Consider the following 25,173-nt stretch of genomic DNA (forward strand, 5'->3'; position numbering starts at 1 on the left):
CTCGAAGATAGCTAGGCCCTATGCCATGGAGCGCTTTAAAGGTGATAACCAACACCTTGAAGCGCACCAGGAAAACCACTGGGAGCCAGTGCAGCTCGCGCAGGAGCGGTGTTACATGGGAGCGCCAGGCTGCTCCCGTCACTACCCGCGCTGCTGCATTCTGGACCAGTTGGAGCCTCCGGGTGCTCCTCAAGGGGAGCCCCATGTAGAGAGCGTTGCAGTAGTCAAGGCGAGAGGTGACGAGGGCATGAGTGACTGTGCACAGGGAATCCCGATCAAGAAAGGGCCGCAACTGGCGGATCAGGCGAACCTGACAAAAGGTCCCCCTGGTTACAGCCGTCAGATGTTCCTCCAAGGACAGCTGCCTATCCAGGAGGACTCCCAGATTGCGAGCCCTCTCTGTGGGGGCCAACGACTCGCCCCCAATAGTCAGTGATGGAGTCAACTGACTATATCGGGATGCCGGGAGCCACAGCCACTCAGTCTTGGAAGGGTTGAGCCTGAGCCTGTTCCTCCCCATCCAGATCCGCACAGCCTCCAGGCACTGGGACATCACTTCAAGGGCATCGTTGGGGTGGCCTGGGGTGGAGATGTACAGCTGGGTGTCATCAGCGTACTGGTGGTATCTCACCCCAAAGCCATGGATGATCTCGCCCAGCGGCTTCACATAAATGTTGAACAGGAGGGGCGAGAGGACCGACCCCTGAGGCACTCCACATATAAGAGGCCTTGAGGTCGACCTCTGCCCCCCTGCCAACACGAACTGCGACCGGTCGGAGAGAAAGGAGGAGAACCACCGTAATACGGTGCCCCCCATCCCCAACTCTTCCAACCGGTGCAGCATGATACCATGGTCGATGGTATCAAAAGCCGCTGAGAGGTCTAACAGGACCAGAACAGAGGAACAACCCCTGTCCCGAGCCCTCCAGAGATCATCAACCAACGCGACCAATGCCGTTTCCGTGCTGTGTCCAGGCCTGAAACCCGACTGGAACGGATCTAGATAGGATGTTTCCTCCAAGAATTGTGGAAACTGTCGCGCGACCACACTCTCAACAACCTTCGCCAGGAAGCGAAGGTTGGAGACAGGACGATAGTTGGCCAATATTGCCGGATCCAGGGACGGCTTCTTGAGGAGAAGCCTCACCACCGCTTCTTTCAAGGCGGCGGGGAAGTGACCCTCACTCAACGAAGCGTTGATAACACCCTGGAGCCAGCCTCGTGTAACCTCCCGGGAGGCCAGTACCAACCAGGAGGGACACGGGTCCAGTAAACATGTGGCCGCACTAAGTCTCCCCAAAATCCTGTCCACATCATCTGGAGTCACAGCATCAAACTCCTCCCAGGTAACATTCTCAAGACTATTCCTCGTCACCCTGCCCTGATCTACCCAGTCAGAGTCCAAATCCCCCCGGATCTGAGCGATTTTGTCATACAGGTATTGTCCGAAATCCTCCGCCCTGCCTTCTATGTTAATAGAAACTGTTCTTTCTCAGATTCAAAATCTAATAGGGAGTATATAAAGCAGCGCAAATCTCCAGAGCTGGTGTAATCAGCAACACAACCAGGGGTGAAATCCAGCAGGTTCTGACAGGTTCTGGAGAACTGGTAGCGGAAATTTTGAGTAGTTTGGAGAACCGGCAAATGCCACCTCTGGCTGGCCCCAGAGTGGGGTAGGACTGGAAATTTTGCAATATTCTTCCCCTGCCACACCTACGAAGCCACACCCACCAAGCCACACCGCGCCTACCAAGCCACACCCACAGAACCGGTAGTAAAAAAAATTGGATTTCACCACTGAACACAACACAACATGACTCAACTCTAAAAGAAAAATAGATCTGCCTCCTTCCTTTTTTAAAAGTGCCTAAGAAAAAATAAAACTACTTTTTAGTAGTTTCTTCAAGTTAGAGTTTCCCAGGCTTAGGTAGACTCTGCTTTCTCTCTAGAGACAAATGCTTCCATATCTAAATGTCAACTACAGCCTGAAAATATTGAAGGAAAAACCACTTTCTATATTATATTTCAGAATACTGAACTATGGTATCTCAGACTTTTCCCTTTATTTTTTTCTCATACAATTTTGGGTCAACTGTCCTCAAATGACAACTGGAAAGATATCCAAAAGAGCTAGGGTCAAAATAATCCTACCCAAAACATATGAGCTAGTTGCCATATAAACTAGTTACATGACAACTTTAACACTGTTAATTTGTGTGTGAAAAAGGAACATAATGTGAACAATGATCTTCTCTTGTAAAAGTGCCAAGCAGCTGGATGGAATCTCTCTCTGTGTAGTATGTGTGCCCACCAAATATGGAAAGCATTTGAGGTGAGATCTCTATTTATCAAATCTTATCTCTAACACTGCATTCCAGAATGATTGTTAAAAATAAGTGGAGGAGATCCACTCAACAGCAATTTTTTATGAAGTTTCAAGCATATGTTCTTCCATATCACCCATCAATAAGAAGTAACACCCATTAGCAGTGGAATTTTAGGGAAGATGATACAAAACACAAGTAGTCAAAGAGGGTACAGGAAGAATCTATGCTTCTAAGATGAAAATCTGACCATTCAATTTAACCAATACATTAACAAAATGTAAAATCTTTGCACATTCAATTTAGTTAAAACAATTAGAACTGGACCATCTAATCCCTTTGATTGGTCAAAATCACTTATTTTCCCCCATCAATCAGTTTTCCATTTTACCTATTTTTGTCTAATCACCTCCCTGTTGCCTATCAATACTTTATTCTAAGCCTTCCTCACAAAAATAACACAAGACATAAGATTTAAAGCAACATGGTTCTGAATTTTACTTTTCAACATCATAGTAAATGCTACTAAGTTAGTAATTTTGGGGTTTTTAAAAAATATTAGAATTTTTTTCCAACAAAATGGTGTTTCCCATCCCAGTTATGTTGTACAAGATTTAATAATTCATCTTGCTCCAAGTTTTACTCAGGGCTTCCTATCCTTTACTAATGTTACATCTACTAAATTATTACTGCCCTTCAAATGAGGTTATTGAACACTACAAGTAAAATATGGAAGAACATATTGTGCAGAACATGCTTTCATGAAGGTGGCATATTTATGATGCACAAGCAAGAGAGAGAAATTTGGATGAAGACTTGTTAATAAAATGAATTAAATTAAAATAAAATAATACCATATTAAAACCATATTTCTGAGTTCCCATCATGGTGGCTTCCCTAATCATGAATGTTGAAAACCAATTAAACCATTTTTAAAATCATTTTGGGATGAGAAATAAATAAATGCAGTATAAACCCCAAAATAGCATACTGAGAGAGAGAAAAAATCAACCCAAACAAATAAAACTCCCAAAATCACTGAAAAGGAACAAACTCTACTTTTTTGAGTGATATGACTCTATTCACATTGAGGCCATTGACTTCCCCATAAATAACAAGCAATATCCTTGGCCATAAGCAGTTCAACACCTCTCTCCTACAGTACCTCATAACTAGTCTACCTCAGTTAATCATGAAAGTGTCCATTTGCACACCAAAAAAAACCCCAATATTCCCTCAGCATTGCTGGCCTATAGGTTTAGACTGGTCAAGTGTAAGCATTTCAGTTTTTAAAAAGAGTTGGTAGTTAAACTAGACCAATGATAGAGAACCTTTTGTACTCAGTGCGTCAAAAATTCAGAAAATGCCTACCTCGAATCTGCTGCCATCTCTGTCTCTCTCACTGACACAGAGAGGGAGAGGGAGAGAGAGGGGGTGGGAAACAATTGACAATAAAGAGTAATAAATTTATTATTTAATAAATAAATACTTAAATAATTGTAAATAATGTACCTATCTGAGGCAGCTCTTGATTGCATGAGGCATAGAAACTTCAGAAAATGATTTTCTGTGGCCTTGTAGTCTCCAAAAAAAAAAAACAGGAAACAAGTCCCATTCTCGAATGTTTGTGGGGGGCTTCAAAGGCTGCAGAAAAGCAGGGCCTTCCCTTGCATGACTTCCAGAGGATTACTGAGGCCTAGTGTTAGTGGTAGTATTCAACCAGTTCTATCCGGTTTGGGCGAACCGGTAGCAGCGGCTGCGGGAGGCTCCGCCCACCCACCCAGACATCATCACATCCTGTTTTTGATGCTCTGCGCATGCTTGGAAAGCTCTGCAGAGGTGGCATATGCGAGTGAAGTGAATGCACATGCTCACATTTGCGAACCAATAGCTAAGGTAAGTGAATACCACCCCTGCCTAGCATGTCACTAGTGACATGCATGTCATAGGTTTGCCATCCCTGTATTAGACAATAATCACTCTATTCTCAAATACATAAATATGTAGCAATATAAGAGAAGAAATTCAAACCTGAAAGCATTATTATTATAAAAATGTTTCAGGCAATAAGGCTGGGCAGTGGGCACTCTTTGAAAATGATTTGGAAGTGTTTCTTTAGATTTTCTTTTATAAACATAGCATTTCCCTGTTACTCATTATAGTAGGTCTCTTTCAAGCTTTTAAATAAGCTCGAGAAAAAGATTGTACTTCCTTAATGAACCAAATCAATAAAGCAGCTTGCATTTAATGTGACTCTTAAAGGGGGGAGGGGTCATATTATTTTCAGTCTCAGGTTTGACAGAATAAAAAGTATTTCACCAATATACTGGTGGATTAGTCAGACCATTAAAAAAAACCTCTCAAACCCTGTAATAAACTTTAAAATTACATTTTTTTTTAAAAAAAGTAATTTTATATCTAATGGTGCATTTGTTTAGAACTTGAAATGTTAAACTGAAATTGAGGTTCATATATCTTTATAGTTGAGGCTTCCCTGAAAAGTCAGAATTACCTCTTATTCACAACTTGAATGACAGCAAGAAGAAAGTTAATGAAGGTTCCACATAAGACTTAGCAATGCTATCACTACCCAAAATAAATAAAACTGTATCAAAGAAAAAGGCAAATAAGAAAAACAAACTTGGATAAATGACACAATATTCTAATAACTATGTTGTTCATAGGAATCTACTGAAAAACATCTAGTGGGATATCTTTATTAAAATTAGTCGAGATACCTAAAAACAGAGAGAAGTAGTTGAATTCTTCCAACTCTTATATTTTATTATTAGATAATTAAATTATCTAATTTAGAATTAAATAATTCTAAAAATTATGATTATTTTTAGAATTATAGCACAATGTCTTTTATAAAGGAGCATTCATGGAGATCTCTTTTTGTGAATAGAATAGAAAATAATAATAGAATAGAATTAGAATTAGAATAGAAAAACAGAATAGAACAGCAGAGTTGGAAGGGACCTTGGAGGTCTTCTAGTCCAACCCCCTGCTCAGGCAGGAAACCCTACCAGTGATGGCGAACCTATGGTACACGGGCTGGAAATAGCACACAGTGCCATCTCTCCAGGCATGCCAGCCATCGCCCGTTGCTCTTCCCTGTTCCGGTGTGCACATGCGCGCCAGCCAATTGGTTTTATGGGTGGGAGCACAGGAAACCAGAAAAGTAGCATGCATGTGCGCCCAGCCAGCTGGTGTTCATATGCACGCCAGAAACCAGAAGACCAGGTGTCTGGCGCGCATATACACGCTGGAAACTGGAAGTTCAGCTTCCCAGCGTGTGCATGCGCCCTGGGGAACTGCTCTTTTGGTTTCATGTGCGCTCCTATTTCGGCACCTGGTGCTGAAAAGGTTCACCAACACTGATTCACCAACATTTCAGACAAATGGCTGTCCAGTCTTTTCTTAAAAACCTCCAATGACAACTTCTGACTTTTATCTTTACAACAATAATCTTATGAAATATGCTTGACTAAGAGTAGCCCAAAAAGTCCATAGCCGAGAGGGAGAGCTAATCCTCTGCCTCCTTAATCCTGCCTAGTACCTTAAACACTATTCAACACGGATCTTCTCACCCTTATTTTTGAGTTTAATAACACAAAAAAAGACCACTTCATTGGACTGGATGAGGAAGTACACTGGGGGACAGAGGAGAAACTGGCCATGATGCTTTGGCTGATATAATAGGAATGAAACAAATACAGAAATGGGTCTATGAATGTAATGTTGCAATATAAAGAACATAAACGAGCTACTGAGACAAGGCAGAATAGATTTTATTAATTTACATAAATTATTAAATAATTTTTAAAAAATTATTAAAATTATCCTTACATTTAATTATTTTTTAAAAACAAAAAATTAGTGTAATGGTACGGTGTGTTTCAGCTCCTGTAGTCAAGCAACATCATGACTTTGGAAGTAACATTTTATTTGAGATATGCCTTTTTTTAACCATTTTGTACATTCTATTAATTTTGAGATTCTTTTGAAATTTCTGTATTGAAGCTACACTGAAAATATGAAAACTAGACATACCCATTGCCATCTTTTGGGAAACCAGAATAACTGGGTAGTATAAACAGTTATAGGACTGCTACTCAAAAGAATCCAATTCAAGAGGGATAATCATCCTACAATTCAGAAACATGTATATCAAATACCATATTTTTCGGACTATAAGATGCACTCCCCCCCCAAAAGTGGGTGGAAATGTCTGTGCGTCCCATAGAGCAAATAATGCAGTGGGGAGGCAGGGAGGTTGGTGCAGCGCCGATCAGCTGTTCTAGGCAGCGGGCAGTGTTCCTGCCTATCACCGCCTCCCATTTGTGGTGATCGGCGATGAACGGGCTGTGGTGACAAATGGGCTGCGGCAGCAAACAGGTGATGGCAAATGGGTGGCAGTGAACAGGCTGCAGCAAACGGGCAGAGGAAGCAGAGGCAGATTTTTTTTCTTGTTTTCTCCGCTAAAGCTAATGTGCATTTTATAGTCCGGAGCATCTTGTAGTCTGAAAAATACAGTAAGTTGTGTGTTTCTCTTCAACAACACAGAAAAAACTACTACAGAGTGGATCTATGTAAAGGTAAATGTGATTACTTTAATATGCAGATGCACCGCAAATCCACTTAGGAACACTACCGCATGTAGGCAACCACACAATTATCTTGATAACTACAAATTACAATTGCTGTTGTGTAAAATAAGTGTATACTTATATCTCAGGTATGCATAATTTGTAATCCACTGTGTCAGCTGCAGCATGGTGGCCACATTAATCAAGTGCTAGTGACTGTCACCAAGTAGAAGTAAAACCAATAATTTAACTGAGCCAGTGATATGTTGCCACTCCTTTTGACAGAATACATTCCTTTTTTTTTTAGCTCTTATTGACAGTTTCTTACTTTTAGGGTATGTTATACATAAACCGAGTTCAATTGGTTAGAGATATAAAAACCCACCTCTCTGCTTTATGTCAGAGGGAGCACTGGGAATCAGTGTAGCTGTCTACACATGCTTGATTACAAAACAGGCATGTTGTTATCTGTTGGTGTCTCCTATCAAAAACAAAGTCATGTAACTGCTGGTTTTGGAATGAACTACAGGTAATCCTCAATTTATGACTCTTCGCTTAACAACTATTCAAAGTTACAACAGATCTCCCCAGAGCTACTCGTAACCCATTTCTGAAGTTACAAACGCTGCACTCCCGATGTGATCACATGACTACATTTGGGGCACTTGACAACTGGCTCATCTTTATGGCCGTTTGCAGTGTCTCAGTCACATGACCACAATTCGCAACATTTTTTTGGCCAGTTTCATTCATTTACTTCCAATTTCAGGGGGAGGGAGGGGATTCCCATTGGGAAATATGCATTTGCTTTATGACTGCTGCAAAAAAATGTTTAAAAATGGTTCTAGTGACATAATGCCTCAATTTATGACCATACGTAATGACTATTATCAGCAATTCTGGGCTCAATTACTGCTGTAAATTGTACACTCTCTTAGTTTGAAGCTTGGTGGCTTTCACTGGCTTAAGAGAAGATAGTGTAAAAGCAGCTACTTTATAGGAAATGAAGAGAACCGAATTAAGATTTGCTAATTGATTGCTGTAACAGGAGCTTCACTTATTATATTGTTTTGCAAACTAGTGCTCACCCCTTTTTCTCCCACCCAGTAGACATCAGACCTGTAAGCTACACATTAAGCACAGAGCCCTTGTAATCCCCAAATGATATGACATTCCAAGGGATAATTGGAATATGCTGCTCTTCCTTGTTGTCTTCATTTTGTACTTTTCAGAATCTACAAGGTACCTCTTGAGGGAAGAGATACTGTCTTTAATGGCTACTTTCTGTAGTCCTAGGGGATACAGTGGCGCAGAGGCTTAATGATCCTGGAACTGTGGCCAGAAATGGTCTGCACTCCAATGGTTCGAGCCTGGCTCTGTAAGAAGGGGTGAACTCCTGCTGCTCACTCCGCAGCTCCTGCCCATCCAGCAGTTCGAAAGTATATAATATTGTGAACCCATATTGTGAGATATGGGTTCCATTTCACTGGGAAAAATTTAGCTGTGTTTGTGTGTGTGGAGGGTGGAAGCTGGCACTGGCGGAAGCAAGGAGAGACCAGTGGAGAAGCCCGGAAGAGCCAGCAACCGAGCACTGCTAGTCAGCTGGGATAAGCTAGTTTTCCCATTTCTTTCTTATACAAGTGAATCACTGGTCCTTCTGCACTACTCCCTCTTCCAGAAGCAACTTCTTTTTGGGACATGAATTTGTGAAACTGTTTCAGAATCCAGTTGGGGTCTTGGAAGTCCATTTTCTATTCTGTTTTGTTGAGCAGGGGACTAGAAGACCTCCAAGGTTCCTTCCAATTCAGTTATTCTGTTTTCTCTCGTTTTGAGTGGGAACAAACCAAAATACCTTTAGAACTCTAGAAAGATCTGAGCAAAGATCTTTCCAGAGGTAAATGGATATGGATATGAAGCTTAAAACTACAAAAGGTTATCACTACTAAGCTTTAAGCGCACATTTGAAACTACAAGAACAGTTATTTATTCTCTTTACACGTGACTGTCCAAAATGTGGTGCAGCTTATCTGTAATAGGACAGCAGTTTATTAATACTGTTAAGAGCAGTTCTAGCCAGAGGACAGTTTATGTAATTGCGAGTTGTTGAGGCATGTCCAAGAAGGATATAATCTGGGCTCTCTAATGAGTTAATTTATTTGTTGTGTTTATATCCTGTCTTTCCTTAGGAATTAAAAGCAACACACATAATATTCTCACTCTAAGATTATCCTCTTATCCTAGCCCAAAGCCATTCAAGTAAATTTCATGACTGACTGGTGACTTGAATCTTATTAATCTTCCAGCTGGAGTCAACCACTCATTATAATCAATTTCTTATGTCCTACTCAGTATTGACTTCAGAAGACAAGATTTAAACCTGGAAAATTTATTTAGACATGTTCTGATATGATCAGTACTCTACACATAATGGGTGCTACAGGACTTCCAGTCCTAGTATCAGGCACAGAAAACCAATCATAAAAAGGAAACGAATTGACTGGAGGAAAATAATTATTAAATTAGTACCATATACTAATGGTACTTCATTTGTTATTTTTTGTTTTGAGGTGGGGGAATGGTCATGGTCTGGTTTGGACACTGCAAGATTATTCTCTCCTAAGTCAGAACAACATCCACGTGGGAGGGATATGGGATATTCTGATGGTGCAGTGGTTAGAATGCAATATTGCAGGCTAACTCTGCCCACAGCCAGGAGTTCAATCCTGACCAGTTCAAGATTGACTCAGCCTTCCATCTTTTGAGGTCGGTAGAATGAGGACCCAGATTGTTGGGGGCAATATGCTGATTCTGTAAACCTCTTAGAGGGCTATAAAGCACTGTGAAGAGGTATATAAGTCTAAGTGCTAATGCTATTACAATACTGTTTCATAAATGAGAACAACATGCAGGTAGTATAATATAATTTTTGCTCCTTCCCTCTGAAAATGGCCAACATGTACAGATTTGGAACTTGTTAAGTTACAGAATCATATAGAAAAGACAAATTGTAAAATGAAAACTCCAGATCAGCATCTCAATACCAAAATAACTTTTCAAAAATTTTGAAGAGCTGGCCGCTTGGCAAAATGTGTGTGTTGGAGTGGAGAATGAAAAGAGATCTAGTGGCCTATCAGTGCTTGGCTATTTTCTCAGTTAAAGAACAAAGAAGAAGTACAGTACATAATCCTGACAAGATTTTTTTTTTTAAAGGTTGAAAAGCTCTTTTAAGAAGTTCTGCAAGTAGAATTCAATTTTCTGGATTCAACTTCCTAAATTGGAAATAATTTAGGACAGGCTACTTCCTAAACTGATAGAATCTAGTCTCAGCTTCTTCTGGTTAATCATCCAACCACAAGCAAGCTACATGGTCCTTCTAGAGCCCTGTTAAATAATATTGGAAGACAATCCTTTATTATTCAATCAAGCAAATACTGTGGGATGTTTCCTGGTACAAACCTCTCACTCCATTTGTTTATGAGATGCTCTCCATTCACTGTACATTATATACAGTTGAAATACATTAGACTTTAAATCCCTTTCAGTTCTACAATTATTTTTTATATTTGGTTTTATAATCATCAAGGAGGCGGCTTCAACTATGACATATAAAAACAAGAGAAAACTACATAATTGTCCAAGCAAAATATTGTATATTACACTACTCAACAGAGGACTTGGTGGTGCACTAGTTAGAGTGCAATACTGCAGGCTACGTCTGCTGACTGCCGGTTGCCTGCAATTTGACAGTTCAAATCCCACCAGGCACAAGCTTGATTCAGTCTTCCATCCTCCCGAGGTGGGTAAAATGAGGACCCAGATTGTTGGGGGCAATATGCTGACTCTGTAAATCGCTTAAAGAGGGCTGTAAAGCACTGTAAAGCAGTATATAAGTGCTATTGCTATTGCTACTTCAATATATGGATTCAACTGAAAAAATGTTAGAGAGCCATCCTAAGTTGCTAGCAAATACTTTCCCTAACATCCCTGTTATTTAGAAAGGGTTATTCTGAAAAAAAACCTGTTATGTAATTATACAACATTATATGTATTTCCTAGTTTAATATTACAATTATTTTAATGTACTGGGTATTTTATTGACCTGCACATGTATTCAACATTTCATGTTATATCTGAAAATTATTATTTTTATTTATTATTATTAAAGGTAGATAAATGTATCAACCTTGCAAACTGCTCCAATTTCCTTGGACTCCTGACAATTAACAACAATTACATATATACATCAAGAAAATAAAAATACCCGCAGGAGACAGCAACTTAATTATATTAGAGTTCAAATCAAAATAAATATAATAGAGCTTCATCAACAAAAACACACAGAGATGGCGTCATCCTATTGTGAAAACACTCTGGAAAAACTCTGTTTTCAACATTTTCTGGAAGATACTCAAAGACTTATCTAATTGCTGGAGGAAGGCTGCTCCATACAACAGGAAGCACAACTAGGACTCATTCCCCCTCATCTCACCAAAAAATAGAACTACTAACAATTTTTCTAGGGAAGAATAGCTTGGACAAGCTGATTTTCTTGGAGGTGGTGGTCCTGGAAATATTTTAAATACTCATCAGTTAATAAGCTTGACACACAGTTTAGCCTAAAAAACTCCAACCTACATCATATAAAACTCTTTTTTGGATTCACCTTGTCCTTTTATGACAATATGGCCTAACATTATATTACCACAACCATACTTCAAATGAATATCCTTGTAACAATATTTGAAACTGGATTTCCAAATTACTGAAGTTAGAAGATGTTTGGGAAGGGTTTTTGAAACCCTTTCTGTTTTGTAATCTACTGTATCATTTGTATGTTTGTGTGAGTGTGTGTTAGAGAGAGATTAGTGAAGTGTTCCTAGAGCTACAGTAAACCATTGTTAACCAGCCCTAGCCAAACTATTCTGCAACATAACATATCACAGCAATTATTAGTTGTTCATGTAACTGTTTAACAGAGGGGTTCTGGCTGTTACTGAAATTAATGATTTCCACACACCGCAGTCTGCATTGGCTTAAGTTATAATTTTTTTTAAAAAATCAAATTATTCTTTGATTTATACATACTGTTGCTTTAGCTTATACATTTATCTTTCTGAAGGAGCCTTTACAAATGGATAAAGGTAAGAATTTTGTCTACTTAGACATTTTCTGTTAAAAGGAGTTTGAGAGGATGTAGTTCTCACTCCTCAATAACTAGATGGTCTTTTCCGGTTTTCTATGATTTTGCACTATTGCATGCTATTAGAAACTAACTATATAAGGGCAACTCTTGAATACGATCATATGCACAGCATTAACAAATTAAAAAGATAACTTCCACTAAGACTATAGTTTCTTGCACACCTGCTTCTAAGTTCTGTTGAGATATAAGAAACCTATTTCTAACTAAATCCATTTGCTCTGGGATTCAAAATTCCTCTTAGAATAAATTCCATTGAAATGAAGAGATCTACTAAAGAGGAGTGATCTATAAACTTAAAATATGAAAAGGCATAGTTTAAATGCAAGAAGCACTTTAAAATGTTCCTGCATGAATACATAGTTCTTACTTTATCAAGAATCTTATTCAAAAACAAAAATTATGGGAAAAGCTTCTTTGTACAAAATATCTAACAACATTGCTTAATGCAACAAATATTGTCAGAATGGCACAACCAGTTAAGTTAAATTTCTTAAGATTGCAGCACTTTATGTCAAATAGCAAACTATTCTTCAGTTAGGAAAAGACTTCAGTTAGGGTTTATATACCAGTAAAAATATTGGGATGTGTTGATTAAAAGTTGTTTTCTACTTTCAAGCAGGGACAAGAAAATTCGTTATCACATACTACACTTTTTTAATTTCAATATTTTTAATTATTAAACATAAACATGCATTATTAAAAATTATATTTAAATAATCTGATGAATTCTGTTGAAGAAAACAGGGCATGTAATTGAGTGGTAAAGCATCTAGAGCAGCGGTTCTCAACCTGGGGGTCGCAACCCCTTTGGGGGTCGAATGGCCATTTCACAGGGGTCGCCAAAGCCCTCTCTCGCCCCCCCCCCAACCTTCACTCACCCTCACCCTCTGCCTCTGTTCGGTCGCCGGTCGCTTACCCCGCCCACTCCCAATCTATTGCTGCCTCCTGAGTCCCAGCTGATGGCTAGAGGGAAACAAACCGTTTAAATTCTTGCCATGGGGCTTCAAAAGGCCGCCCTACAGTTGATCAGTGTTAAAAGAAAACAAATGAGAAGACCGGTGACTGCAAAAATAGAAAAAAACAGCCCCTTTCAGCTTCAGCATAGGTTAATTACCATAAATTGATTTGATCAGCCTCTGGACTCTCAGCTGATTTGCTCTCAGCTGTTTTACGCAGGGCTCTGTTGCTAGCTGCAAAGAGAGGAGCAGATTTTTTTTTCCCCTAGCTACACTGAAAAAAACGAAACTGAAAATAAAGCAGGGTCTTTGCTGCAACGTGACAAAATGAGGCAGAAAGAGATTTCTTTTTCCTCACCAAAAAAGGTAGGTGCAAAACTGCAAACAATGGGAAATTTAGGGCAAAAGAGGAGATTCAAGATTTTAAAACACAAAAGAAAAAAAGCTCTATTTAACTAGGGAATTGTAATAATAGAGATACTATTAATTGTATATTGTGTTGAAAGCAGAAATGGTTAAGTTGTGGTTTTTGAAGAATATATGGGGGAAATTATTTGGTTTATTATTATTGGTAAATATAATTGATTTGCAAGAAATTGGATTGCATGGAAATAATTGGAATATTCATGTTCATATTGATATACAAAAAAGATAGTAATATAACTAATTGATTTATATTAAAATGTTGAATTTGTATTAAACAACTATTACATAATTACATAATTAACCAATGTGAGGATGGATATAAAAATGGATGACAATGGGAAGGAGTATAATATAGAATAGAAGGGAAAAATTGAATTTGATTAAGATTAGAGATGAGGATGAAGGGTAATATTGGTTTTTTTAAAAAATAGATGAGGAATAAATATGGCAAAAAGAAAATATAGAAATTGTAAATTTAATTGAAATGACTAAACACTGTTTAAATTTGTGAACCGGCCAAATATTCTGTTCAAAGAAAATACATTGTATGTTTGTTTGTGTGTTTCTAGTTATTGCAATTTATTCATATTTGTTCTCTTTTATTCTTTAAAGTTTAACAATTCATTCTTTATCTTAATATCTTTATATTTGTTTGGGGTTGGTTTTCTTCCCTTTCATCTTTTTTATTGTACAGCAATCTTTCTCCTCAAGCCTACCACCTCTCTCTTTTCTTTCCTTCTTACTTTCTCTTTCCCCCTCTTCTTCTCCTTCCTACTTCCTCTTCCTTTCTCCTTCTCCTCTCTTCCTCCCTCTCTTACCCTCACTCCTACTCTAATTTCCCTTCCCTTCCTTTATCCCTCTCTATTGCTATATCCTTTTATGCATATGGACTACTCAGAGGGCTGAAAAAGTTATTTTTGACTGGTCCTCGCACTTTTGACCAGTCCTCGAACTTACAACTGTCCTCACATTTTACGTTTTTGCCCTATCTTGTCACCACGGTGAGGAGAAGCAGTTGTGAAATGAATGATACGGTTGTTAAGAATGCTACAATGGGCATGATGACCAGTCATAAGTGCGAAGACCGGTCAAAAGTGCGAGGACCTATCAGAAATCACTTTTTTCAGCCCTCTGGGTAGTCCTTTTGTGCACATGGACTACTCAGGACTGAAAAAGTTATTTTTGACTGGTCCTCGCACTTTTGACCAGTCCTCGAATTTACGACTGTCCTCACATTTTACGTTTGTTGCCCTATCTTATCACCGTGGTGAAGAGAAGCAGTTGTGAAATGAGTGACATGGTTGTTAAGAATGCTGCACGGGCATAAATGTGAGGATGGTCATAAGTGTGAGGACCAGTCAAAAGTGCAAGGATCTGTCAGAAGTGACTTTTTTCAGCCCTCTGAGTAGTCCTTATACACATAGCCATGGCCACCCAGTCACATGACCAGCTAGTCACGCCCACAGTCACATGACCTCCAAGCCATGCCCACAAAATAAGCCACGCCCACAGAACCGATAGTAAAAATATTTAGAACCCACCCCTGGTTGGGGGTCACCACAACATGAGGAACTGTATTAATGGGTCGCGGCATAAGGAAGGTTGAGAACCACTGATCTAGAGTCTAGACCATAAGAAAGCCTTTCTAGCTCTTTTATCATGCCCATTCCTACAAGTTAAAAAAAAGAAAGCTTAAACTACTCTACTTTCTTCTGAGTAATTGTCCTAACTTTGCTATCTGTCCATCTATCTACAGGAGAGAAAGATTTTATGGATTGGTCTATTTTGACCTACTTGTGTTTTATATTTCTTGTAGTAGCTGCTTTGAATTTCTATGCCTAGGTTTAAAGAAGAAATATATCACTACATGTATCATTTTCTAAATGTTTTATGTATTAGGTATCTCCTGCACTAATAATAAAGAGCGTTCATTTAATTCTCAGAAGTGAATTAACCTTTAAGAAGTGTTTTGAGTACACACACATCTTTCCTTTTCCAATACATGCCAATGAATAAATTATTTTTCAATTAAGGGTTTATTAGACTACATTACTAAGCATTGAAAATACTTTATATTTTGGAATGACTATTTGAAGCAAACCCATTTTATTTGCAATGTTAAAAACTTGAGATAATTAATCATCTTAAAGGTTAGCAATAGCAGAAGTGAGGTTTGTTCCAACAGGTAGCCCAGAAAGCAAAAGGCCAAGAACAAAAACAGCTGATCCTAGACAGGTAACAATTGAAAGAACTACATGGGGAAGTTTAGTTAGGAAGGAATATTATCCATACTTATTTTGGAGGAAGCCTCACTGAAATAGCTGGGATTTAATTACAAGTAGAAACGCACAGAATTGGGTGGTCCAAGATTAAAACAAGATGGATCAAGCAGTATTGGAGAACCATAAAATAAGTATTTTTTTGAGTTTTCTGGTCTATCACCAAAGGGTTGCATTTTGTACCATTAAAAAACTTTTGTGAAATTCATACTGTTCTATGCATCCGGTCACCTTGCTGTTACGACAGGAGTATGTTACAATGTAGGAATTAGGTACCACTACTGCACTTTTTTCCAGAGGAAGAGTCGGAATATCTCACAATACTTCATTTCCCAGGAGACTTAAGAGAAACTTAAACCCAAGCCGCAGAAGCTTCCTTTGTGTGTATCTTCCCCTCCCCCCCCCATCCTTCCCCACCACTTTGGACTTCAGAGCAGCAGAATGGAGACAATGAATATTCTGTGCACAACACCCACATGGATTGGCTGGTCTTTTCCCAATACCCTATGATGTAATGCAACTGGAATGTGCTGGGGTTTTGAGCTGGAAGTGTTGGGAGGGGAGGAAGATTTAGGTGACACTTCTCCTCTGTTTGGCAGAGCAAAGAGGTTCAGCAAATTAACAGTAGATCTGCCAAAGTTTCATTACCTTTTCCTATATGTTCTATTTAGGAAGGAAGGAAGGGTTCCTTTTAAAAACCCTGAGAACAGGCTCCAATTCCTGAATCAGTACATCACTGTTATCTGGGAAAGTATGATTGCCTAAGACAGGAAATGAATACAAATTAGGCAATATATCAAATAAAAGTGCAAGGGTTGGTTTTTTTAAAAAAATCCCTTAACTAGCAGGCTATGATGGAAGGATTTAAATGAGTTACAGTGCTGGGGGGAGAAGGGGGGGTGAGCAGGATGTTCAGTGTCCTGCTGTTGTCTGCAGATCTGCTCTACTAGTTTACAACAACCACCCTACTCTATTGGTGGCGCATCCGTCTTTTTCCCCAACGCACCATCCTTCGCCTGGCGCTCGCTAGCGCTAGATCGGAGCCACGTAGGCTGGGAGCACCTCCCGCTCCCTCCGCTGCCGCCATCTCCCGAGCTTGGGTGGGTCCCACAGGCAAGCAGCAGGAGAGCCAGTCCTCCAAACGAGGGGGGGGGGGGGCTTCTCCAACCCACCCACCCCCGTTTGTCAAGTCCGTCTCAAGAGTGCACAACTCCCGAGGCAAAAAATAAAGCCACCGGGCACCAAGCGTTTCGCTGCCTTTGTCTCTCTTCTTTTTTCCAGCAGTCGGAGCTTGTCCTTCAGCGGTTCGCCGGACTGGTATTAACCCTCGGCATCTGCAGTGTACAGTAGTTGGAAAGAAAGGAGGGAACGGGAGAAAAAGGCCCTTTTTTTCCTCTCTCTCCCCGCCTTCCCTTTCTGGGAAAGGAGTTTTCCACTCCGAGAGGAAGGCAGCGCAGAGGCCAAGAAGAAAAAGTTTAAAGGGAAGCAGAAGGCCTCCCCTCCTCTTCTCTCTTCTCTCTCCCCCCCAACCTCAGGTTGACCCGGCAAGCGACGAACAGGTCTCCTCTAGCCCGTGCAGAAGTGACGAGGAAAAGCGACCCGCAATAGAGGAACGCCGCTCAAGCCAACAGAAACCTCCCGGGGAGGGAAGAGCCTAACCCTAATCCCTTCTCTGCACACACACACAAACACAGAGGGAGAGAGAGAAAGCGGGCGGTGGGGAGGGTCGGAAGAGACGGCTGAGTAAAGGAGGGGAGGGGGCTGGCGAGCCAGGGGACGCCAAGGAGAATTGCGGGGTAAGCGTAATTTTCTTATGAAGAGAACGACGCGGGAAGCGCGTTATGCATTCCACTAAAAGGGACCGGGGAGGAGGGAGGCTATTGGGTGTCCTGGATGTTTCACAAGAAAGGTGCGCCTGGTCCTAGCTTATAAGTAAACCCCACAGGGAAGAACGTCTAGCAAACGAGAAAGACCGGCAGGATTTCCGGGGGGGGGAGAGAAGGGAGCCCATTTGTGTGTGTGTGTGTGTGTGTGTGTTTTTCTGCATTGGCTATGACTCCGGGCCGCGTACTTCAGCGTTGGCGGTGAATGTTTCCTCATAAACCGAGTAAGAGGCGAGGGGCATTTCTCACCGAGGTTCCAGTCCACGGGATAATAAGACCGGGACGGTTCCCTATTCCCCCCACACACTCCATCGAAACAGCCACTTTCTTTTAAGGCCCAGGTTAGGGACGTGATAAACACCTTCCTCTGCAGCCACTCTTTTCTTTGCGCCCCCACCCCACTTAAACCAAACAATGGAGCGCGGGGGGGGGAGTCATGGAAGAGGCGGGGAAAATCAAAGACGCTGCGAACAGGAGTAGGGTTTCCAAAACCTGAAACTATGTGGGAAAAGAGGGGTGTGGGGGTGGGCGCAGGAGCCGCACTCCAATCCCCCCCCTCGCAACGGAGCGCGCAGGGAAGCGCCGCCGCGGCCCCCCTTCCTTCCCTCCCTCCCTCAACTCTTCCCGCGCCTGCTTCCATCCCACGCCTTCCCTCTCCGTGGCGCAAACAAAGCGGGAGAGAAAGCCAGCCGCGGAACTGGCTGGCGGGCGAGCTTTGACCGTGGCGTTTTCCTTCTCCACCTCGGCGGTGCTTTTACCTTATTCTTCACCTCGGCGGAGAGTCCGTAAGAAGGGCCCTTGTTAAAGTGGGTCATGGCGGCGACGACAACGGCGCCGGGTCGGTGTCGGAGCCCGAGGTGGGGACGCGGCTGAAGCTCTCCTGTCTGCGCTCGACTGGATGCTCCGGGCTGCCAGTGGGGCGCGAGCGAGCGAGCGCGCGAGGGCGGGCCGGGTTGGAGAAGGAGGGAGGGACGTGGGGCCAAGCTGGCTGACGGCACCCGCTGCGGCTTAGACGGCCTCCGAAACTTCTAGTCCCGCCCCGGCCCGGCGAACAGCCTTGGCGCCCCTTCTCCAAGCCCAACAACAGCCATTCCTCTCCCGGCCGAGGGAGGAGCACCCGGGAAAGCAGGCGAACTCTCGCTCCGTTTGCCGCGTCTCCAGCTTTTGAAGTCCTGGGAAAAGCCTTCAAAGGACCGGCCAGTTGCTATTACTAGTCGTTTCGCCCGCGTGAGCTCTACATTAAACCTGTGATAATGCTGGTTTAAATCGTGGAAGCCCGTTCATTAACTCCGTGTCAAATAAATCCGTTTATTACAGCCCGCTCTAATTTACCAATCGCAGCTTGCTTGTTAATGATGCGTCAGGTTAATCATTCGCTGAAGGATGGGTGCGTTGCAACACCGCCCTTCCTTAAACGGGGCTCGGGGTGGTAGGCTGTTAGTCCTACCACCTTGAGTGGTTTGCCTGGCCAAGTGGGCTGGGAACGATGGGTGTTGTGGTGTGGCATCAAACTGGAGGGCCCCTGATGGGGAAAGCTGTCAAATATTAAAATAATGGTTGTTCCTTCTCCTAATCCTAAATGCAACTATTAAGTGTTTTGACTCAGAAGGAGCATGGACCCAGCAAGTATGTTTAGGATTGCTCCTTTAAACTAGCATAAGTTATCATGGGAAAGTCATTTGAAACCTTTAAAATGCACACCGATGTAATGAAACGTGAAATATTTTTTGTGCTTGGTTATAAAGTGCTTCATTCTCTTTTAACCATGCATCCACCGATACGTGTGTCTGACCATCCATATCTATCTTATCTATCTATCTATCTATCTATCTATCTATCTATCTATCTATCTATCTACAGAATCTACCATATCTTATCTATCCTCTTTCTCTCTCCCTCCCTCTCTCCTATCTATCTCTGTTTCTCTATCTAACTTTTGGAGCAATCATTCCTTCAAATTCATATTATAAACATATGGGATACATTTAACAAAGGTTGTATTATAGATGAAGGGGCTGTTGGAAAGTTTGGGATGTCGCTGGGATAAAGATGGTACAGTTGAATAGAAGATAACTTTTTCTTATGGATAACTGGCAAAAGTTACTATGAAAACATATTGAAAGCTGTACATTTGGATCATTGGAGCCTCAGGGTAGTTGGAGGGAGAATTGGCAGTTGTTAATGACTGGAAGGGAGTTTGCTTAGTGCTTCTGCCAAGGAAGAGAGAAACATCAAAGAAAGCAGGAAGGAATTACTTGCTGTTCAGAATTTTGTAGCAACATTATGGAAAACTAACGTGCAGGAAACTTTGTTTTAAGAATCATGAAATGGCCACTAATTTTTAACACATGCTATAGAAGGGGTAGAATCTTTTTAAAAATTTCTCAACTGGATCAATACTTAGCTTTTTTTTTTTTCAATTTATACAATATTAGTATATAAACTAAGCATACACAATACATGTAAATCCCTCTATATTTAGGCTGTCCTTTGCCTGGATCATAGGAATTATGGGTTTATAAATAAGATATAGCTATTTCTTTTTGTCCTTTTATCAGGGTTTCTGTAATTGTAACACACAGAAATCCATCCCATAACTGACTGTTGCTGCCTCTCATAGATGCATACAATTTGGATAAATGTAGTTTATTGGATTTTGTTTGTCAAAAATTTAAAAAATGTCCTGTTGATCAGCTGCCATAAAATGTATGTGAATAAAATTTATATACAGCCTTTAGGGAAAAAACTCAAGGCCAAAAATGTCTCCTTACCTAGTTTTGGTGTATGTGGGTGTAGGTGTGTGGGTGGTTGTGTTTTTACATGGAATCCTAAGTTTATTTGAGTTTCCATGGAATGCTAACTTTATTTGAATTTGTTTTTGTGATTGGCTGGGCCTTTATTGTAAAACAGTTTAGGAAATGTTATTGTTATCTTGGAGTCTTCTGAAATGTGACTGTGAAACATGGAAAAAAGGTATAGAAAGACATTTCAGGAGAGACCGAACTGAATTGTTGCAGGAAAAGGGCTGAAGATCATTGGTTTTCCTTTCTCTTATTTCACTTTCCTGTTTAATCAAGGAAGGCCCAGATAGACTCAGAACACAGAACTTAGAAGGAGTGCAGTGTTTACTATTTTGTTTCTATCACACCTGAAAATATTAGATCAGAAGTATTTGTCTGTAATATGTAAAGTCTTCTTCACCTGGATGCCAGAGAGATGGAGAAGGAGGAGGAGAACAGTCTTCTGATAGCAAAGTATTCAGTTTATCACAAATGTAGTTATAAAGAGGTACTTTTATTTGGATTCCACTATTGTAATGTGCTCAGTTGGAATAATTTTAGACTTCACCATCCTGTTTGTTTTGGATTCTTTTCAGTTATAAAACTCTTAACTTGAAAGGCCAAACTAAAAAAAAAAGTGATGTAACCCAACTCATACTAAGCCAAAAGTCCACAATTTTTAGGTCACGTTTTAACTTTGGAGAGCATACAACCCACACAACATGGCTACTAACATCATGGAATTGGTGAATCACTAAGTACCAGAACTAGGAGATTCCTGCTGACCATCATCTACTATCTTGTTGGATACTTTCTGCTACCTGCATTTTTAAACAGAGACCTAAATTTCAGTTCCCTATCGTTTTTGTTTTCCAAGACTGCTTTTAAAATAAATTTGCAGGCTGAGAAGCATTCTTGAAAAGAAAGAGTGTGCTTAACCATAGCACTTCGTTTCAAAGTATTGTATTTCCTGTTTATTTCTCATTTAGACAGTCTATAAATGAAGAAAATCATGTGTGGCATGAAGATTGTTAAACATAAAGAGAAGTGCACTGAAGTACTGTATTTGGATAAAGTATTTGACCATTAAAAGGTGCTATATGAAATCTATCTCCTCAACTCCTATTGTGATGCCTTATCCTGATAGGTGGACGTTCCTTGGAGGGATGAGCAAAGAATGCCACCTGTTTATGCAAAGACTATTTAATCCCGGGTCATTCAAGGTATGAATAGTCCAGCTAAAACAACTTTGCATTTATGTTGGCTGCAGTGCTTTAAGAAAAAGCTGTAAATGAATGATCACTTCAATGACAATAGCAAAGGTAATGTTTCATACTGTACAGGAGAAGGCGGGGTTAACCTGTCATTTCTATCAGCATATCCCTTATTATGTCTGCGTTGGTGCTCAGTCAGACATCTAGCATTTTATGCAATTTATTCTGGACTATCCTACTAGCATTGGTAAAGGCGGTTTTTCTTGTCAGCTAATGATAAATTATTCTCATGGGCATGATGCATGTGATGCTTTTCAAGTAGTAAAGCCTGTGTGTCTCCATCATTCTCATTGAACCAGTTATGCTGCTTGTGAGTAGAGGGCTCTAACATCTTCAATGCAGATAAATGGATTTCATTCCTGAAGCATTCCTAGTTGTCCTCAGAACTGCCAGCAAGATGTAGGTAAGCAAACTTAGTTTCTAAGCCTTCAGCTGATGTTGAAGCTGAGCTGGGTGAGGGTGTTCAGCTTGCCCACATTTATTCTTTTCATGGGTTTACCTCCTTGTGGTCACCTCTTGGTTCTGATCGTCTTCATTTTGAAGACAATGTGCCTTTGGTCTGTCCAATAGTAAGCATCACACGTGATCTTAATCATTCTGACATCCTGCCTGGTTTTTTTCTTTTGACGACATAGTCATTAAGATGTCAATGTTAAGAGTGGCAGTGCACCATCCTAGGAAGTCATGTTACAGACTTGGTAGGCAGAACATTCTAGCAGTGAAGAGCTAATATGCTACACGGGTCTTCAATAAGAGTAGGTTATTGCTGTTACACTTGTCTGTTCCACGTCTCCCAGTGACTCCCTGCCAGGCTGTAGAAGTGCACCCTACTTTTACATTAAAGTCACCAAGTTTGTTTGTGCTGTTCACTGCTGATAGTAGGGCATTTAGTTCTTCATGGAACCTGCCTTTCATCTCATCCAGGTTGGTCCTTGTGGGGGAATAGGCAGATTGCCATGTCTTCTATTTTGTAGAGGAGGCTGCAATATCATGAGCTGGTTTTTAACACCCTTGGAGATACTAGCTAGGTCCCTAGAATCAAGTGATTTCTGACAGCAAATCCAATTCCAGCTATACTAAAGCTTAACACTGTCATGACTGCTTGGGGGGGGGGGGAGTGGATCCACTTCCAATTTCAACCAGCTGAGCTTCATTGACAAGATGAGTCTCACTCAGGGCTGCAATGTCAATGCTGTAATCTTGCAAGCTCTTTGGTAACTAGAGCTATTCTTGTCTCTCATCTGTCTGCTGTAGGGTTGCCCAGAACTATCTATGAGAGAGATGGGCTGTTAAGAAGTTTGATATATAAATAAACAAATAAAATAAAAATGTGCAGACATTCCAAATGCCAATGTGTCACGGATCTGTCCCTGGACCCCTCTCCAGATGTGAGTTCAGAGGAGGGAGAGTTTGAGTCATCAGAGAAAACCATGGAGCCGAGTATTTCGCTGTGTACTCAAGACCTTGTTGTTCCGCCAGGCCGGGCTATCAACATAATAATTTTAAATTGGGTGTTTTAAATTTCTGGGGTTTTAAATTGAGCCAAATTATTTAATAATTTTAAATTATTTTAATTGATGTTTGTCTTGTGCTTTTAATAGGCTGTACACTACCCTGAGTCCTTCAGGAGAAGGGCGGTATAGAAATAAAATTATTATTATTATTATTATTATTATTATTATTATTATTATTATTATTATTATTATTATTATTATTATTATTATTATTCAGGATTGGGTCTCGGAGAATGTTAGCCTGATGGAGCAGCCTCAGCTGGGTCGATTGGACCAGTGACAGGCTGAGGAAAGTGAGCCACAGCTGCAGCAAGTTGGCTAGGAGGTTCCAGGCCAGGATCGGAAGCAGCTGCCACTCATTAGCAATGAGGATCTCCACACCTCCTCCTGATCCAAAGACACAGAGAGGAGACAGGCACAACACTAGTCAGCTAGATAACTCATGAGGAGGCAACCTCACTTAGGAAGGGCTGCACCACCATTGTCTACCTAACCCTGCCCTGAGGACTTGTTGTCAAGTTTCGCGGTCGTCTCAAATAAATTGCATTTCAAACAAAGTCTTTGAAGGAAAACTATTTATTAAGCACGACATTCTAAACCCGACTCCATCGAAGCCAACACTGACTTCCAGACCCAAAACCCTCCCTTTCTGTTCCCCACTCCCCTGCACTCATTGGCCATCTTCCAAGTCATTCTACCCCTGATCTACCGCTCCAGCTCAAAGGAATTTCCCCCCTCCCATCCCATCTCCTAGGGGATATTATCTCCAGGGAAAATAAGTAGGTGAAAAGTCAAACGTCCCTTTCCAGACGCCTCCACTTCTTCTTATGTCAGCACTAGAGTAAATGCAACTTGAAGTGCTGACACTTGTGTTGTTTGGAGCAATGTGCCCAGTTCTGTGCCTTATGTATTTGTGCCCTATATCCTGGCCTGTTCAACTCCTGGATTGCTTTCTTGGATTTTGTGTATGCCCATTAGACTCAGTTACCCAGTGACTCTTGCTATACTGAGCTTGGAATCTGGACCCACACAACAGGGGTACTTTCCCAAGACCTGTTTTGGGTAGTGGTGGGGTTGAATAAGCACCTGTAGTACTCCTTCCAATATGTGCGTTGGGGGGGGGAGGAGCGGGGTAGCACACAATGGTGAGCGGTATTTGTGTTTTTATGTTTGTTCAGCTGCCAAGATAGGTCACTAGACTATATCAATAAGAAAAACAAGGCAACAATAATAATTTTGGACAAAGAACAAGGTTCTGACAATTTGGGAAAGTTATTTTACTGAAGTTTTTAAAACAAAATGAAACCACAGAAGAATTTAAAGCCTGGGAGGAGAATGCATATCAACAATAAATTCTGAAGAATTATAGTGAAAGAGATATTCTCTGCAAGTTTTCCAATAGGTAAAGTATAATGGTGCCCACTCGGTCCCTTACTATCTGTAATTGCTTTCAAGACCTTGCAAACATGATTTTTTAAAAAACTGATTAAAATCCAAGGAGAAGAATATAAGGTGAAATGTTATGCTGGTGATATAGTTTTAAGAATTATGCAACCACAGAGCACTCTGCAGGTCAGCTAATAACAAGTAATTAACGACTTTGGTTGCTTTCCTGGATTCAAAATTAATGAAAAGAAAACTAAGGCACTTAACCTCTGGTGAAGAGAATGCTGTGAAAAAAAACAGACCTGTGATGAGATAACAAAAGACTCAGCTAATCTAGAACGCCATCTGACAGAAAGCAATAAAGATATATTTCAAAGCAATGGCAACAAATGATGGAAAGAAAGTTCTCAAAATATGGAGAGGTCTGAAACTTTCCTGGCTAGGACTTAATACAATCATAAAAATGAATATATTACCTCAAATGAACTGCCTATTCCAAATGGCACCATTTCCAATTTCAGACAAAAACTTGCAGAATTGCTAAAGAACAAGTGAC

General features: G+C 40.8%; 1 protein-coding gene across 1 annotated transcript in view; it reads right to left on the bottom strand.

Moving 5' to 3' along the window:
• The window catches only part of CNN3 (calponin 3), a 33,586-nt gene extending 15,030 nt beyond the window's left edge, over positions 1–18,556 (bottom strand). Inside the window, exon 1 of the mRNA XM_070939367.1 lies at positions 18,422–18,556. Within this exon, the coding sequence (XP_070795468.1) occupies positions 18,422–18,478 (57 nt within the window). The 5' untranslated portion in view covers positions 18,479–18,556. The remainder of the gene's footprint in view (positions 1–18,421) is intronic.
• Positions 18,557–25,173: the final 6,617 nt, after the last annotated feature.

This window comes from Pituophis catenifer, unplaced genomic scaffold (genome assembly GCF_029215685.1).
Source record: "Pituophis catenifer annectens isolate HBS135680 unplaced genomic scaffold, rPitCat1.0.hap2 SCAF_3, whole genome shotgun sequence".
Classification (NCBI taxonomy): Eukaryota; Metazoa; Chordata; class Lepidosauria; order Squamata; family Colubridae; genus Pituophis; species Pituophis catenifer.